This window comes from Notothenia rossii (genome assembly GCF_949606895.1).
Source record: "Notothenia rossii genome assembly, chromosome: 2".
NCBI classification, from domain to species: Eukaryota; Metazoa; Chordata; class Actinopteri; order Perciformes; family Nototheniidae; genus Notothenia; species Notothenia rossii.
The window spans coordinates 44,810,937-44,826,592 of NC_136904.1; the positions used below are offsets into that span (position 1 = coordinate 44,810,937).

The 15,656-nt window shown below is 43.7% G+C and overlaps 2 protein-coding genes across 2 annotated transcripts in view; one reads left to right on the forward strand and one right to left on the reverse strand.

Annotated features, from left to right (window-relative positions):
• The window catches only part of LOC307028389 (uncharacterized protein), a 361,942-nt gene that overhangs the window by 292,640 nt on the left and 53,646 nt on the right, over positions 1 to 15,656 (reverse strand). The window lies entirely within an intron of this gene.
• Positions 9,031 to 11,962, forward strand: LOC307029181 (zinc finger BED domain-containing protein 5-like). The gene is made up of 2 exons (XM_079664913.1): positions 9,031 to 11,047; positions 11,286 to 11,962. The coding sequence occupies exons 1-2, from the start codon at positions 10,499 to 10,501 to the stop codon at positions 11,760 to 11,762; spliced, it is 1,026 nt and encodes a 341-aa protein (XP_079521039.1). The 5' UTR covers positions 9,031 to 10,498; the 3' UTR covers positions 11,763 to 11,962.

The window sequence follows — 15,656 nt, forward strand, 5'->3', positions numbered from 1 at the left end:
AAAAAAAGAATTTTTATTTTTATTTTTTAATTTTTTAATTGGCTCATGATAGGCCCCCGATCTCCGTAGGCCCCTGGGCTTCAGCCCAGGTCAGCCCGTGCATTAAGGCGGCCCTGCCCATACCCCAACAATACTTTTATTGCAGATCTACATGAAATGACATGAAATCACTGACAAATATGAATATACTGTATTCAACTTCATTAAAACGTTATTAACGTGCCTAAACTCAGTAATTCACAAAAAATATTTATATTTTAATGGAGCCTCGTCGGCAGATCAGGATCCCAAAGCGTAGCGGAGGAATCTTGATCTTGAAAAATAGTCCGTTGTTACCGTTTTTTAAACAGTCTGAATGAAACGGCAGCTCTCAGCTGTGTATTTACACAACTAATGGCCCATCAACCACAGCTCTCTCCCCCCCTCCCCCCTGATCTTTCTTCTCCAGCAGCTAAATTAACTGTAGGTTAATCTGAGTGACAAGCTTACAGTAGACACAACACTGTCATTGCAAGTGACCCTCAGTTAGTTGACTTTTATGTTCAACTGCTAAATTCGTTACTGATAAAAAAAGGGCTTCGACTGTACCTAATTACCTTAACACTAGAACCGCCAGAGGTTTTTGTATAGACCTACCTAAAACCGTCAAATCCCGCTATTAGAATGCAATTTTTAACAACATAGGGTGCTACATAACACACTTTCAGGAAAAGTCACGGACTGGGAGACTTTAATATTTTATTGAAAAAAAGTTACATTGCACACACACAACACATATCACACAAATTGACCCGATTGGCGGTTCTAGTGTTAAATAAACTCACTAATGAATGAAACTAGTTCAATACGCATTATTCTTATTCTTATCATTCTTTATGAGCGCAGAAATAGTATTAAAATCAGATCTGTTTTTTAAATGAAATCTGACGGCAGGCAGTTAGCTCTGATCACCTATGATAAATGCGTCACACCTAATCGCTGGCCATTCCGCCACAGAGCTCCCTCTATACAAATCAAACTGTAGACGGTGTGAAAGCTATTGTTTTAAATAATGGTCGGAATGTGACCTGTGAGCCTTCTGAATTACCGTGGGACAGCAAATTCTAAACTAAAATGTTCAATCAATAAAGACATCTGGCTCTCCCAGCTTGCACGCAGTTTGATTGGCTAGCGCTTGAACTGTCAGATTTGCATAAACGGGATTTGATTGGCTGACGCTTCCAGCTCAGCTTCAAAAGTTGAACATTGCTCAACTTTTGAATCCTGAAAATCCTGAAAATCCTGGAAATCTTTGCTTTGCTTTCCCACAATGCAGTTCGGCGAAAAGCGAGGCAAAGTGACGTCATCCCCATTCAAAGTCAATGGGCAGAGAAGCGTTGGAAGCGTTGGAAGATTTGTTTAAAGCTGCTGTGTGGACGTACCGTTACACGCTTCTCTGCGCTCTCTCCAATAAAATACCCAATATTAACGGTGTGTGCGTCTGCCCAAGGACAATTTAAAGTAAAACCTAATAGAGGCGTCACACATAATAACCAGTTGTGTAGTGGGGATTATTTTACTAGGGGGACGCTATTTTAATTAGGTCATCCCAAACAATGCTACACAAGTGCGCACGCGCGCATTGCACTCACAAAACGGGCAGACAGGTCCACAGAAACTACCGGTATGCTTCAGGGCCGGCCCGTAGCACTGGCGTTATAGATGTTCGCCTAGGGCGCCAGATCTGGGGAGGCGCTGGTAGAAAAACATTTTTGACCGTTGGTGCTCATCCTAATTTTCGGCCTTGATGTAACAACATTCATAATTAAGTAAATGTAACAACCTTTTTTGAACCCGGTTACACTTTTCATTTGCCCTGTACGATGGGCGCTGTAAGTGATGAAAATGGGAGATGTTGGCTTATCTGGCGCCCGCAGCTCACAGCCAAAGTGCAAGTGAACTTGGGAGCGAATGAGGGAGAGAGGGAGGGTGCACCGGTACCGGCGCTGTTGTTATTAGAATCTGGTGCTAGCTGCTCTAACGGATATTAGAAGAAGACGTTTCTACAATAATGTGGAGGGAGAGTCCTCTCCAGTCAGACTGAGAGGCTGATAACTACAGCTCAGTGAGGTAAAGGACTCTGAGTGTTTAGATAGTTAACTTTAGTCTAAGTTATCTCAGTGGGTCTCAAACGGTTTGGTCACAATTTATGTAAACAAATATTTCCAAGGCACTCCTTTATAATTATTTGGATAAAACAGGTTTGAAATCATTTCAATGTATACTATAGGACAGTAAACCAAAAATATTGTTTTAAACTGGAGAGATTAAAAAAAATGCACGAATAAATAAATGTTAATAGGTCAAATAAGATATTAATGAACAACAAAAATAAAATAAGTTACATTTATTTGTTATTGGCTATGGTAGGTTATTGGTTATGTTCACATACTTATTTGATTAATAAAATGTAAACCAATCTTTTTCATATGGGTGTTTAGAGTTGTACCCCCTAGATCTAGTAGTAATTCTGCTTAAAGTGCACCAGATTGAAGCATTTTACTTTAAAGGTCACATGTCATGGCCATTTCCACTGATCAAAATTCCTATGTTGAGGTATACTAAAATAGAAAAATACTATGCAATTTTCCAAACTCACTTTGGTTTCGCATACAGCATCTCTGTAAAGTATGTGTATTCACTCTCTCCACTAAACGGCTCACTGCAGCTCCTCCCCCCCCACCCCCCCCCCCCCCCCCCCCCCCCCCGCCCCTCCGTGATTTCCTTGTTTAGTGATACACAGCCAAACACAGCCAAACTCAACCTGAACACAAATAAAGTCACAGCCGAAATAAAAACAATAAGTGTGGCTTGATATTGATATGTGACCTTTAAAATGTTAAAAAAAATCTTCCCGGAGGAGCATACCTCCGGCCCCCCCTAGAGGATGTGACGTCCACCCCCCATTCTATTGTGTATTCCTTGGATATTCTATTGATCTTTATCTTTTCTATTGTACGATTCTCTGGCTGGGGCGCCAACTCAAATCTCGCCTAGGGCTGCAAATTGTCTAGAGCCGGCCCTGGTATGCTTAGTCCTACTTTAGTTACTGTACTGAAAAAAGCAGACGGCGCTGCGCTCAACACACACACAGACTCAAAACCATGGACACACTGGCATATAAGTTACATAAACAATTTATAGGCCTAAATTGCATAAGCTACAGCAGGCCTATTCAACTGGCGGCCCGCGGGCCAGATGCGGCCCAGAACTCCCGAGTGGCCCAGCCTCCCGTAGCCAAATTCCTACACTAGTACAGACCATGAACTCTGCAACACTCCGCGTTGCATAGAAATCACCAAACCACAACGCAGCACGTTTTTGGAAAGTGCATCTAGTGGCGCTAGTAACGGTGGTTCTATGATAGCAACTCTAAAACATGTTTCTCTCAACTCTGAAGCGTAAACAGAGACAAAACGGTAATTGATCTTGTGGAGCAGATCCAAGTCAAGCTGGACCTTTTCGCGACCGACTTGAGCACGGGTCGGATGCTGCATTTTCCGACGCTCCCCAAACACATCACATCTCCGGCTCAAATCACGGATGTGATGACAGATTTAATTGCGAGGTTGAAAGAGAACTTTGCCGATCGATTGGATGGACTTGCTCTGCCCACAGAGGTGATGGGCTTTGCCAGAGACCCCTTCACTGTTGCAATAGAAGGGGACGTATCCACCAGAGCAAAGGAAGTGGTCCCCTGCATCGACATGGGGAAATATACACTGGAACTTATTGACGTGCAGCGCACTAACGGGCCAGCGATGTTTTGGAGTGACGTCAACAAACAGCAGTTCCCTAACGTTCAGAAAGTAGCAATCTGTGTGCTCAGTATGTTTGTATCAACATACATGTGAATCAAGCTTTTCACACATGAACTCAATCAAAAGTAGCACTCGCTGCTCCCTGACTGACAGCACTCTTCACCAATGTCGTAGGATTGCATTGACATCCTATGCTATGAGCCAAAAATCACTGCTCTTGTTCAAAACAAAAAATTTCCCTTCTCCCATTGAGAAAGTCAGCGATGACAAATCACAAATGAGGTGATAGTAAGCACCTAGTTTACTATAGTAGACATGTAGTGTAGTATTCATTCATATGTTAGTTACCCGTATCCCTTGTTATGGGTGTGTGCACTGAAGGGTTTGACAGGGCCATGGCCATCTGTATTCATTTAAATGCACTTTGTAATGTGTTTGGGTCAAATGGGACCAAAACGTAGGATTTCTTTTTGTTATTTAGTTGAAAATTGAAAAAATAGTATTGCTACAGTACTACCTCTTTGTGTTGCATTGGAGCTCTTTAGCTGTTTTTTTTGTATGTGAGGACATTTATTAAGACTTGTAGTGCCGAGGACATGGAGTCGGAGGCGGTGCAATGGAGATGTGAAAGGGTACTTTAATAGAGAACAGAATAGTACATGTTGTCGGGTCGCAGCCCGGGTCGACAAGAGAAAGAGCCAAGAGGGCACACACTATATATAAGTAACACATAACATGTCCGTGCGGGAACAATAGCCGCAACTGTAGTTCCCAGTTTGAATTATGAACCAGTGGTTAAATACGTGGTCATCACAGAAGCCCCCCCAGAATTCAAACAGGGCAAAAATAAATCCTCGCGCCCGTGGAGGAAGCACCACAGGGGCCGACGAGGGTGTGGTCGCAGGTGAGGACCGGGCCATGGAACGGGCCACGGTGAGGAGAGGGTAGGGGCCCTAACAAGGGCGAGGGCACCCCCACTGGGGGCGGGCCGGAACGGGCCGTCGTAAGGGGGCCGCAGTAGGTGTCGCGGAGAACCCAACAGGAAAAAGCGCAACCCGGCCGCAGGCAGACGCACAACGACGGCGGGCACGAAGTCCTCAGCAGGCGTTGAGGCGTCCCCGGGAAGGAGGAGAGCAACCCGGCTGCAGGCAGACGTGCTGCGGCGGCGGGCATGAAGTCCTCAGCAGGCGCTGAGGCGTCCCCGGGAAGCAGGAGAGCAACCCGGCCGCAGGCAGACGTGCCATGGCGGCGGGCATGAAGTCCTCAGCAGGCGCTGAGGTGTCCCCGGGAAGCAGGAGAGCAACCCGGCCGTAGGCAGACGTGTGATTACTTAAAAAACGATGATGATGTATTTGAAGATTTTCAGTCTGGCTTTAGAACACATCATAGCACAGAGACAGCCCTGGTTAAAGTCACAAATGACCTTTTAATGGCCTCTGACAAGGGACTTGTCTCTATTCTTGTTTTGCTCGATCTCAGTGCTGCATTTGATACTATCGACCGTGATATCCTATTGCAAAGACTAGAGCACTTAGTTGGCAAAAAGGGAACTGCTTTAGGTTGTATCGGTGCCATTTCTTTAGATTATATTATCTTATCTTTGTACAGTAGGTTTAGGTGCGGTTTAGGTCCTATTTATCTGAACGCTCTCAGTTTGTGTTTGTCAACGATGAATCTTCCATGCAAACCAAAGTTAGCCATGGAGTGCCACAGGGCTCAGTGCTTGGACCTATTTTGTTCACACTATATATGCTTCCGCTAGGCAATATTATAAGGAATCATTCTGTACATTTCCACTGTTATGCGGATGATACTCAACTATATTTATCCATGAAGCCTGATGAAACCAATCACCTAAATAAAATTCAAGACTGCCTCAAGGACTTAAAAACGTGGATGACCTTAAACTTTTTGATGTTAAACACAGCTAAAACTGAAGTTATTGTACTCTGCCCAAAGAATCTACGAAACATACTATCTAAAGATATACTAGTTATGGATGGCATTCATTTGGCCTCCAGTGAGACTGTAAGGAACCTTTGTGTTATATTTGATCAGGATTTATCCTTTAACGCCCACATAAAATCAATCTCAAGGACCGCCTACTCCCATCTACGTAACATTACCAAAATTAGGCATATCTTGCCTCAAAACGATGCAGAGAAACTAGTCCATGCATTTGTTACTTCAAGGCTGGATTATTGTAACTCCTTATTATCAGGGTGTACCAAGAAGTCAGTTAAGTCGCTTCAGCTGATTCAAAATGCTGCAGCACGTGTACTAACTAGAGTTAGGAAAAGGGACCACATTACTCCTGTTCTGGCTGCCTTACACTGGCTCCCTATAGAAAACAGGATAGAATTAAAATTCTTCTTCTCGCCTACAAAGCCCTTAATGGGCAGACGCCATCTTACCTTAAATAACTCATTATACCCTACTGTCCTACTAGGGCATTGCGTTCCAAGAATGCAGTGTTGTTGGTTGTCCCTAGAGTCTCTAAAAGTACAATGGGAGCCAGAGCCTTTTCTTATCAAGCTCCACATTTGTGGAATCAGCTTCCAGTTTGTGTTCGGGTGGCAGACAGCCTATCCGTTTTTAAGAGTGCGCTTAAGACCTTCCTTTTTGATAAAGCTTATAGTGATAAAATAAAATAATCTAATAAGAGTGCATTGACGTAGATACGTTGTGCCTCTTCACCTATACATTTTAGTTCTTACTCTTTCACTTAAATCCTAAAAACTTAGATCTTATATTTAAAACTTTCTCCAAGCCTTTCCCCTCTCTGACCTCTCAAGGTTCTAGAGCACTGGTTCTCAACGGGGGCGGTACCGCCCCCCAGGGGGCGTTCAGAGAACATCGGGGGGCGCTGGAAGCAATATTTTTGAAAGGGGGGCGTTGAGGTGTTCTTGGGGGGCGTTCACGCATAATGTATTTTGTCATGAAAAACGCTGGCCACAGCGCCTTTTCCTGTACAAAAAGCAGCTGTCAGCATCTTTTGTTGCTATAGGAAACCACAACTCTGCTTGCGATTGGTCAGCTGTCAGCAGTGTTATTACGGGTACGTTCGTAAATGCACGAACGGTCAGTCCGCTCGGACAACCCGTCTGTTCCGCCAGAGCACCCACCTGTGAGCGCTCAGAGCGCAGCGCTCTGGACTGTGGAACGGGGACGCTCGGAGTGCTCTGAGCGCATTTACGAACGTACCCTACAAAAAGCAGCCGGGAGCGGACCGGAAGTCGTAGTAATTTTGGGATCGCGACTGTTAATAATCTGTGTCACTTTGTTAAATTTTGATATGTTTTGATATGACAAATTCCACTAACAGATTCGAACTAAGTGGTCAGTTTATGAAAATAATACCCGTTTCTATGTCTGCTACGATATGGAAGAGCTGGCTAGCCAGGCTGCTCCACACAGAGCTCTGTTTGTTCAAAATTACAACGACTTCCGGTCAGCTCCCAGCACGATGTCTTGTGTTAAATATGTTCTTTATTCTCGCGTCCAGGAGAGAAGCTTTAAAATGAGACTAAATGGAGTCTCTGAAAAGATTCAAATGGGATACTTTAATTAAAAAAAGGCGCGGTAGTGTTACGGACAGAATATTGTTCCGTCAGACAAACAGCTGTGATCCGGTTCTCCTGAGCAAGAAGACAGCGGATCTCTCCTCCGGCGCTGCTATATACAGGACTGTCTCAGAAAATTAGAATATTGTGTTAAAGTTCTTTATTTTCTGTAATGCAATTAAAAAAACAAAAATGTCATACATTCTGGATTCATTACAAATAAACTGAAATATTGCAAGCCTTTTATTATTTTAATATTGCTGATTATGGCATACAGCTTAAGAAAACTCAAAAATCCTATCTCAAAAAATTAGAATAGTTCCTCAGACCAAGTAAAAAAAAAAGATTTATAACAGCAAAACACAATCAAACATTTGAAAATGTCCATTAATGCACTCAGTACTTGGTTGGGAATCCTTTTGCACGGATTACTGCATCAATGCGGCGTGGCATGGAGGCAATCAGCCTGTGGCATTGCTGAGGTATTATGGATGCCCAGGATGCTTCAATAGCGGCCTTTAGCTCATTAGCATTGTTGGGTCTGGTGTCTTTCAGCTTCTTCTTCACAATACCCCACATATTCTCTATGGGGTTCAGGTCAGGGGAATTTGCAGGCCAATCGAGGACAGTAATGCCATGGTCAGTACACCAGTTACTGGTGGTTTTGGCACTGTGGGCAGGTGCCAGATCATGCTGGAAAATGAATTCCTCATCTCCATAGAGCTTTTCAGCAGACGGAAGCATGTAGTGCTCTAAAATCTCTTGGTACACAGCTGCATTTACTCTGGGCTTGATGAAACACAGTGGACCAACACCAGCAGCTGACATGGCTCCCCAAACCATCGCTGACTGTGGGAACTTCACACTGGATTTCAAGCAACTTGGATTTTGCTCCTCTCCAGCCTTTCTCCAGACTCTGGCGCCTTGACTTCCAAATGAAATACAAAACTTGCTTTCGTCTGAAAAGAGGACTTTGGACCACTGTGCAACTGTCCAGTGCTTCTTTTCCTTAGCCCAAGTCAGACGCCTCTTCCGTTGTCTTGAGTTCAGAAGTGGCTTGACCATGGGAATACGGCTATTGTAGCCCATTTCCCGGACACGTCTGTGAACAGTGACTTTTGATACCTGGACTCCAGCTTCAGTCCACTGTCTTTGAAGCTCCCCCAAATTCTGGAAGCGACTCTTCTTCACAATGCTGTTAAGGCTGCGGTCATCTCTCTTGGTTGTGCAGCGTTTCCTGCCACATTTCCCCCTTCCAACAGACTTTTTGTGGATGTGCTTTGAAACTGCACTCTGTGAACAGCTTGCTCTTTGAGAAATTTCTTTTTGTGTCTTACCCTCCTGATGGAGGGTGTCAATGACGGTCCTCTGGACAGCAGTCAGATCAGCAGTCTTCCCCATACTTGTGATTTAGTTTACTGAACCAAGCTGAGTGTTTTTCAAGGCTCAGGAAACCCTTGCAGGTGTTTCGAGTTAATTAGACGATTCAAGTGATTCGTTGAACACCCTACTAGTATACTTTTTCATGATATTCTAATATTTAGAGATAGGATATTTGAGTTTTCTTAAGCTGTATGCCATAATCAGCAATATTAAAATAATAAAAGGCTTGCAATATTTCAGTTGATTTGTAATGAATCCAGAATGTATGACATTTTTGTTTTTTTAATTGCATTACAGAAAATAAAGAACTTTATCACAATATTCTAATTTTCTGAGACAGTCCTGTATATCCTCTGCTGGCTCCTCCCCGCCAGCCGGCTCACCTCGTCTCCAATGTCCGTTATTGCATTTAAACAGAGGATAGGTTCTTTTCACATTCAATATATGCTTAACACGCCGTTTCTCCTCATATTCTCTTTCATCACTTTTCATTTAACACATTCTAAACGCTGTAATCAATACTCTAAACAATACTTCTCGGCTCGTTTGGTTGCCGGTCATTCCGGATGTTGTCACATGCTACTCTCGTCTGTAAACAATAATGTATTCAAATAAACTGTACTTTCATTTAATATTCAACATGGTAGTATCTCGACATCTATCGTTGTAGTGTTAAATCAGTAGGTTTCGGTTTTCACCACACCAAGTCATTTCGCTCCTCAATTCACCTCTTTAGGAAATCGTATATTAGCCACATGCTACATGCTAACCGGAGATGTAGGATTTTCAGAATAAAAGCTTAACTGCTTGTGCACAAGAATTTCTGGTTTTTCAGTATAAAAGAGCGTTTAAACTGACGGTATGTTTAAGCTACATTATACCATCAAAACATTGATTTTAATTTCTAACACTTGTCATGTGCTAGCCCTCTAGCGTTTGCCGCCATATCGTGACACTACCCCCCACCCCCCTAAATATTAGCATCATAAAACAACAAAAATCATATCACATCAGCAAAATGGCCGCGAAAAAGATAAAATGCAGACAGTACTCTATTGAATTTCTTAGCTATGGCTTCATACCGTCTCCTACCAATGCACAACTCCTGAACATGTATTTTCCAATGAGGGAATGAAACCCTCACGTTTAAAGGAGCACCTTACCAAGATCCACCCGGATAAGGCAGATAAGGAGCGTCCGTTCTTCCAGGCCCTCAAAGAGAAACATGGTAGGAGCACCATCAGCAGTCTCTTCGCTAGGAAGACCACCCAGACTGACAGCGGGCTAATAGCGTCATATAACATCTCCTTGCTGATAGCCAAATGTGGGCAGCCGTTCACAATCGGAGAGAAGTTGGTACTCCCTGCCATCAAAGAGGTCATATCTACTGTGATGGAGCGTGATCCCACACAGGTGCTGAAATCCATCCCACTCAGTAATGACACCGTAGCACGCAGGATTGATGAAATGGGCGCTGATACAGAGGAGCAGCTGTGTGCCATCCTGCGGGAAACTCCATTCAGCCTTCAGCTGGATGAGACAACCACTTCTGACAACAATGTTCTGTTGATGGCCTATGTCCGCTATAGCACCTCCAACAGTCAGGAGATGGCTGAGGAATTTTTATTTTCCAAATATCTGGTTACAGACACCTAGGGCCAGACCATTTTTAATGCACTGGATGCTTATCTACAGGAGAAGTCAATCCCGATCAACAACATCCTCGCATGTGCTACTGACGGTGCCCCTTCCATGGTTGGCAGGTACCGTGGCTTCACCACTCTGCTGAAGGAGCAGGTCCCGCATGTCCTCACAGTCCACTGTGTCTTGCACCGCCACAACCTTGTGGCCAAATCTAAAAGTCCTCCTCTCCACGAGTCTCTCAATATTGCAGTAAAGGCAATAAACAAAATAAAAGCCCACGCCCTGAATAACAGATTGTTCCGACAGCTGTGTCAGGAAAATGATGAGACCTTTGAGCGTCTTCTTCTCCACACTGATGTCCGCTGGCTCTCAAAAGGAAACTGCCTTCCTCGTTTTTGTGAGCTGTTTGACAGCATCGTGGAGTTCCTGGAGGAGGTGGATGCAGCTCTCGGGGAACAGGTGTCATCCAGCCGCTGCGACATCATGTACCTCGCAGACTTCTTTGGCAAAATTAATGAAGTCACGCTGAAGCTCCAAGGAAAAGGAGTTACTCTGATCCAGAGCAAGGCGGTCATCCACAGTCTCACCTCCAGGCTGGATCTATACCGGCAGAGCATAGGCAGGAGGCAGTTTGCTCATTTCCCGCTGTTGACCAAGGTGAACTAGCCTAGGCTACTAAATAATGATAATAATAAATAATACATGTAATAAATGTAGGCTACTCTATGCAACACTATATTTGTGTTCCTGGTTAGTATAAATAACTTATGTTCTGAATGTATTATGAGGATAAAGAAACATCAATTAGTAAACTAATTAGCAATAAAATAACCAGTTTAAAATCGGATGGTAACATTCTGCACCGATAACAATTTCCTGGTTATACTCATTGCAGGTGTCTGAGGCTCTTACCGATGAGCGCCTCCTCATTTACACAGACCACCTGAGGATGGTGAATGCCGACTTGAAGATCCGCTTCAGAGATCTTTTGGACCTCGATGTTCCCACCTGGGTGGTGCAGCCCTTTCAGGCGGACGTGGCGGAATGCGAGCCAGCAATACAGGAGCATCTCATCGACATCCAGAGTGATGATGAAGCCAGGGCTATTTTCCGCACCTTTGGCTGGGGCAACATGTGGGTCAAATACTCTCAGGGTTACCCGGCTCTCTGGGAGAAAGCGAGGCTGCTTCTTCTGGCTTTCCCAACCACATACCTCGTGGAGCAGGGATTCAGCCAGGTCCTCCACATGCAGTCCAAGTACTGCAATCGCTTGAACTTGACGGCCTCAGGTGCACTGCGACTGAAACTAAGTTCTCTGCAACCCGCAGTGAAGAAACTGGCGGAGAACCACCAAGCGCAGGGCTCACACTAACCTTCCCCCCCCCGCAAAAAATGCGAAATGCAACACCTTTCCGACCTGTTAGTTCTGTAGGCCTAATGTACAGTTTTGTAGCCTACTGTTTGTTCTGCACTGGACATGTGTGAAATTGCTGCTGTTCCGTAGCAGTCTGTTTGTATTCTCTGCTCTTGTCTGAGTTTGTTTAACACTCATAAATATCATTTTTATTCACATTCACATGGCTTTTCTGCTCTCTGGTAAACTAATGATAATGATATTCCAACTGCCCAGTTAAATCAAATCTATTATTTGGCATTCAGTGACATGCTTTTTAAAAGATATAACACAGAATATTAGTCAACATTAATATTCAGGGAAGAAAATAAGTCTACTTTTTTTGATGGGGGGCGGTGAGAGACCTGGATAATGGACAGGGGGGTGCTGGCCCAAAAAAGGTTGAGAACCCCTGTTCTAGAGGGTAACAGGTTGCAGAGAACGCCTAGCCCGGCCCGGGAGTGTGGAATGTAGCCACTGACCTACTCCTATACCTCTAACCAATTCAGGTTCCAGTGGGGACCTTTCTCCCTGTGTGTGCCTCTCCACCTCTGTTTCCTACTTCTTACTTGCTACCCTTTTCCCTCAACCTATCCTAAGGGAGTGCATGTATGTATACACATTAGTTTAGCTGCTATAGGCTTGGACTGTTTGGGGGGGCACCTTACTCAGTCTTTTTGTCTGTTTGTACCTGTGTACTCTCATGTTCCGATTAACCCAGCTTCCCCCAAATCTCTTTTTTGTGTCCATATATACGCCGGGATCCTGAGTCGAGGCTAATCCTGTTGCTGTGGTCGTGTGTCCTGGATCCTGAGTTCTGGATCTGAGTCCTGGACTTCGAGTCGTGGCTGAACCTGTCTCTGCGGTCCTGCCTCACTCTCACCATACTTCCCTGATGGCTCCCACAGGATTGCTGACATCCTCGTGGATTAATCTTCTTATTATAGACACATGCATTTCCAAACATTTGGTCTACCTATGTTGTAAAATGTATTATCTTTTTGATTTACACACGGCATCTATTGCACGTCTGTCCGTCCTGGGAGAGGGATCCCTCCTCTGTTGCTCACCCTGAGGTTTCTCCCATTTCCCCTTTAAACTGTGGGTTTTCTCTGGAAGTTTTTCATTGTACGATGTGAGGGTCTAAGGACAGAGGGTGTCGTTTTCTCATACTGATATTCTGCACAAACTGTGCTGTTGTATTTGCTGTAAAGTGTCTTTACTGTAGGGTATTTTTATTATATGTACAGCACTTTGGCTCGACCAAAAATCGTTTAAAAATGTGCTATATAAATAAAACTTGATTTGATTTGTTGTCTAAATGGAGATCGGCTAAGCTCACGCAATATAGGCTATATGCTCCGACCGTCCACACTCACAACGGCCTATACAGACATAAATAAACCAGCGACTGTATTCTCCATGACACAGACAGTCAGTGGTTTGTACTTGTTTAACTTTTGTCTAGTTTCTGAACAGATATGAGGAGCTTGAGTGCAAACAGCTAACGGCTGATATTGTTTTTTCTGGGGTGCTCACGGGTGCTCATTGAAGATAAGATGATGTCACGGCTCCGCCTACACTGCGTTATAGTTACTGCCCCAGCTCCTAAACTGTAATGGAAGCGCAGCATTAAAGTGAGCTGGGCCTAATAAGGCCTAACCAAACCGAGCGAGGCCAAGCTAGGCCTGCGGTGGAAATGCGCCATTAGAGAAATTAGATGTCCTTCAACATGGCGCGCTGAAATCCATTTCCGGGTCACTACCGGAGGACAGAGGAGTCGAGGAGGGAAATTAGAGTATTGAGAAGCCTCTTATGGCTACACTGTGGACCTCTGTCACCTGTCAGCGCAACTTACATGGTGCCGTTGAAAAAATATAAAGGGCGGTGCCGGCCGTCAGCGAACCGAGCCGGCCTTTCTGCGCGACTGTCACTGAAATGCGTGACGTATCAATTTGTGGGACGCGGGACAAATGATACAAATGCTGTGTGTGCAGTCCTGCACAAAGCGACACACACACACACACACACACACACACACACACACACACACACACACACACACACACACACACACACACACACACACACACACACACACACACACACACACACACATACACACACACACACACACACACACACACACACACGGTGCTGCCCCTCTCACACACACACGCTTCAAATCAAGTTGCATATATGCTTGAGCTACGTTTTTATTATAATTAATAAATACATTTCTAGTAACTCTATTGCCCCATCCACAAGTAACGTTTCCACGTCAGGTATATATTATGTATGCTAGCAGCAACACACAGAGTTAACTAAATGATACAAACATGGGTTAATGATTAGAGGTAACTGAGTTATTTATTTTGTTAAAGTTTCAGCTATTCTGTTTACAGTTGTGTCATCACATAATTTAATATGATTTATTAAAACATTGTTGTTTCTTATTTTCAGTTTGCTTCAAGCATGGCTGCACGAGAAATACGTGGAGGACCAAGAAATGCTGGCCGGATTGGCAAAGACCGGAAGATACACAGAGAAGATAATGGATATTAACAAGACAAAGAAAAGAATACTTAAAAAAACAAAACAAAAAAATGTTTATAATTTCTTTGTTGCTATTTACATTTTGAATTATATTTGTTATTTCTAAATCAAATGCATCTATTTTAGATGATACATTTATTTAGATATAGGTTTTTTTTGTAATTATTGTATTTTTAATGTATAATTTATTAAATAAAAATACTGTTATGAACACTATACAATGTCTTCATTTTGATAGTTACCAGAATACATTGTATATTTAATACTAACATAAGCTGGTGATAGATAAATGCTGGTCTGCTGGTATGCCAGCAAAACCATGTTGTGTTTTGGTCGCTTGTATGCTGGTCTATGCTAGTATGCTGGTGACCAGCAAACCAGCATACTATGCTAGTCCCAAGTATGATCCACCAGCATGGACCAGCTGGTCCTCCATGCTGGTCCTCCATGCTGGTCCTCCATGCTGGTCCTCCATGCTGGTCCTCCATGCTGGTCCATGCTGGTCCATGCTGGTCCATGCTGGTGGATCATGCTGTTCCATGCTGGTGGATCATGCTGGTCCATGCTGGTCCATGCTGGTGGACCATGCTGGTGACCAAAACACAATATAGGCTGGTCCATGCTGGTCAACACCATGATGGTCCATGCTGGTTTTTTCAGCATGGCCCCCCCGCAGCAACTCTATATCCACCAGTTAAAGGAAATACAACTAATGTGTTATATTAGCTATACAATTTACCACATATGGTGCTATTAGTTTCCATACTTCCTGTGTTTTACGAGCGACTTATCAAGTCTTGGCAAACGGCATAAAACACGATTAAACATGTATTAAACATAAAACCATGCTCGTATCTACAACCTATAGAGATGCAAAACGGCGTCAGTTTAGACGTAATTCTGTCCTCCTGCTTACCGCATCATTTATGAGAAAACATTTCATAACATTAACACAACATATTCGAGGTGGTTTTAAATAACATATCCGTATTTATTTATTTCTCCCAGTTGTGTTTTTGTGTGCACTGAGGAGTCTCAAACAGGCGTTTGTTACATCATTTTAAGATTGGCTTTAATCAATGTTTGAAAATGAATTCTTCATATATGATAAATGAGAGTTAACATTTTATTTATGGTATTATTTCCACATATTTCTCCCCATTCTTCCTTCTGCCAACGGTGTCGCAGTTTCTCGTCTCTCCCATTTTTGTGCTTAGTGCATACGCATGGGTTAGACGTTTGCGTGGAGGACCGAACGTTTTCCCGTCAAGTTAGTATTTTATAAATCGCAAACATTGCGTTGAAACTGGCGTACGC

Excerpts from the sequence above, each read along its gene's own strand:
- LOC307029181 (XM_079664913.1), top strand. The coding sequence starts at position 10,499 with ATGGTTGGCAGGTACCGTGGCTTCACCACTCTGCTGAAGGAGCAGGTC. Across the intron at positions 11,048-11,285 it reads ATTTCCCGCTGTTGACCAAG|GTGTCTGAGGCTCTTACCGA; the intron begins GTGAACTAGCCT and ends TACTCATTGCAG.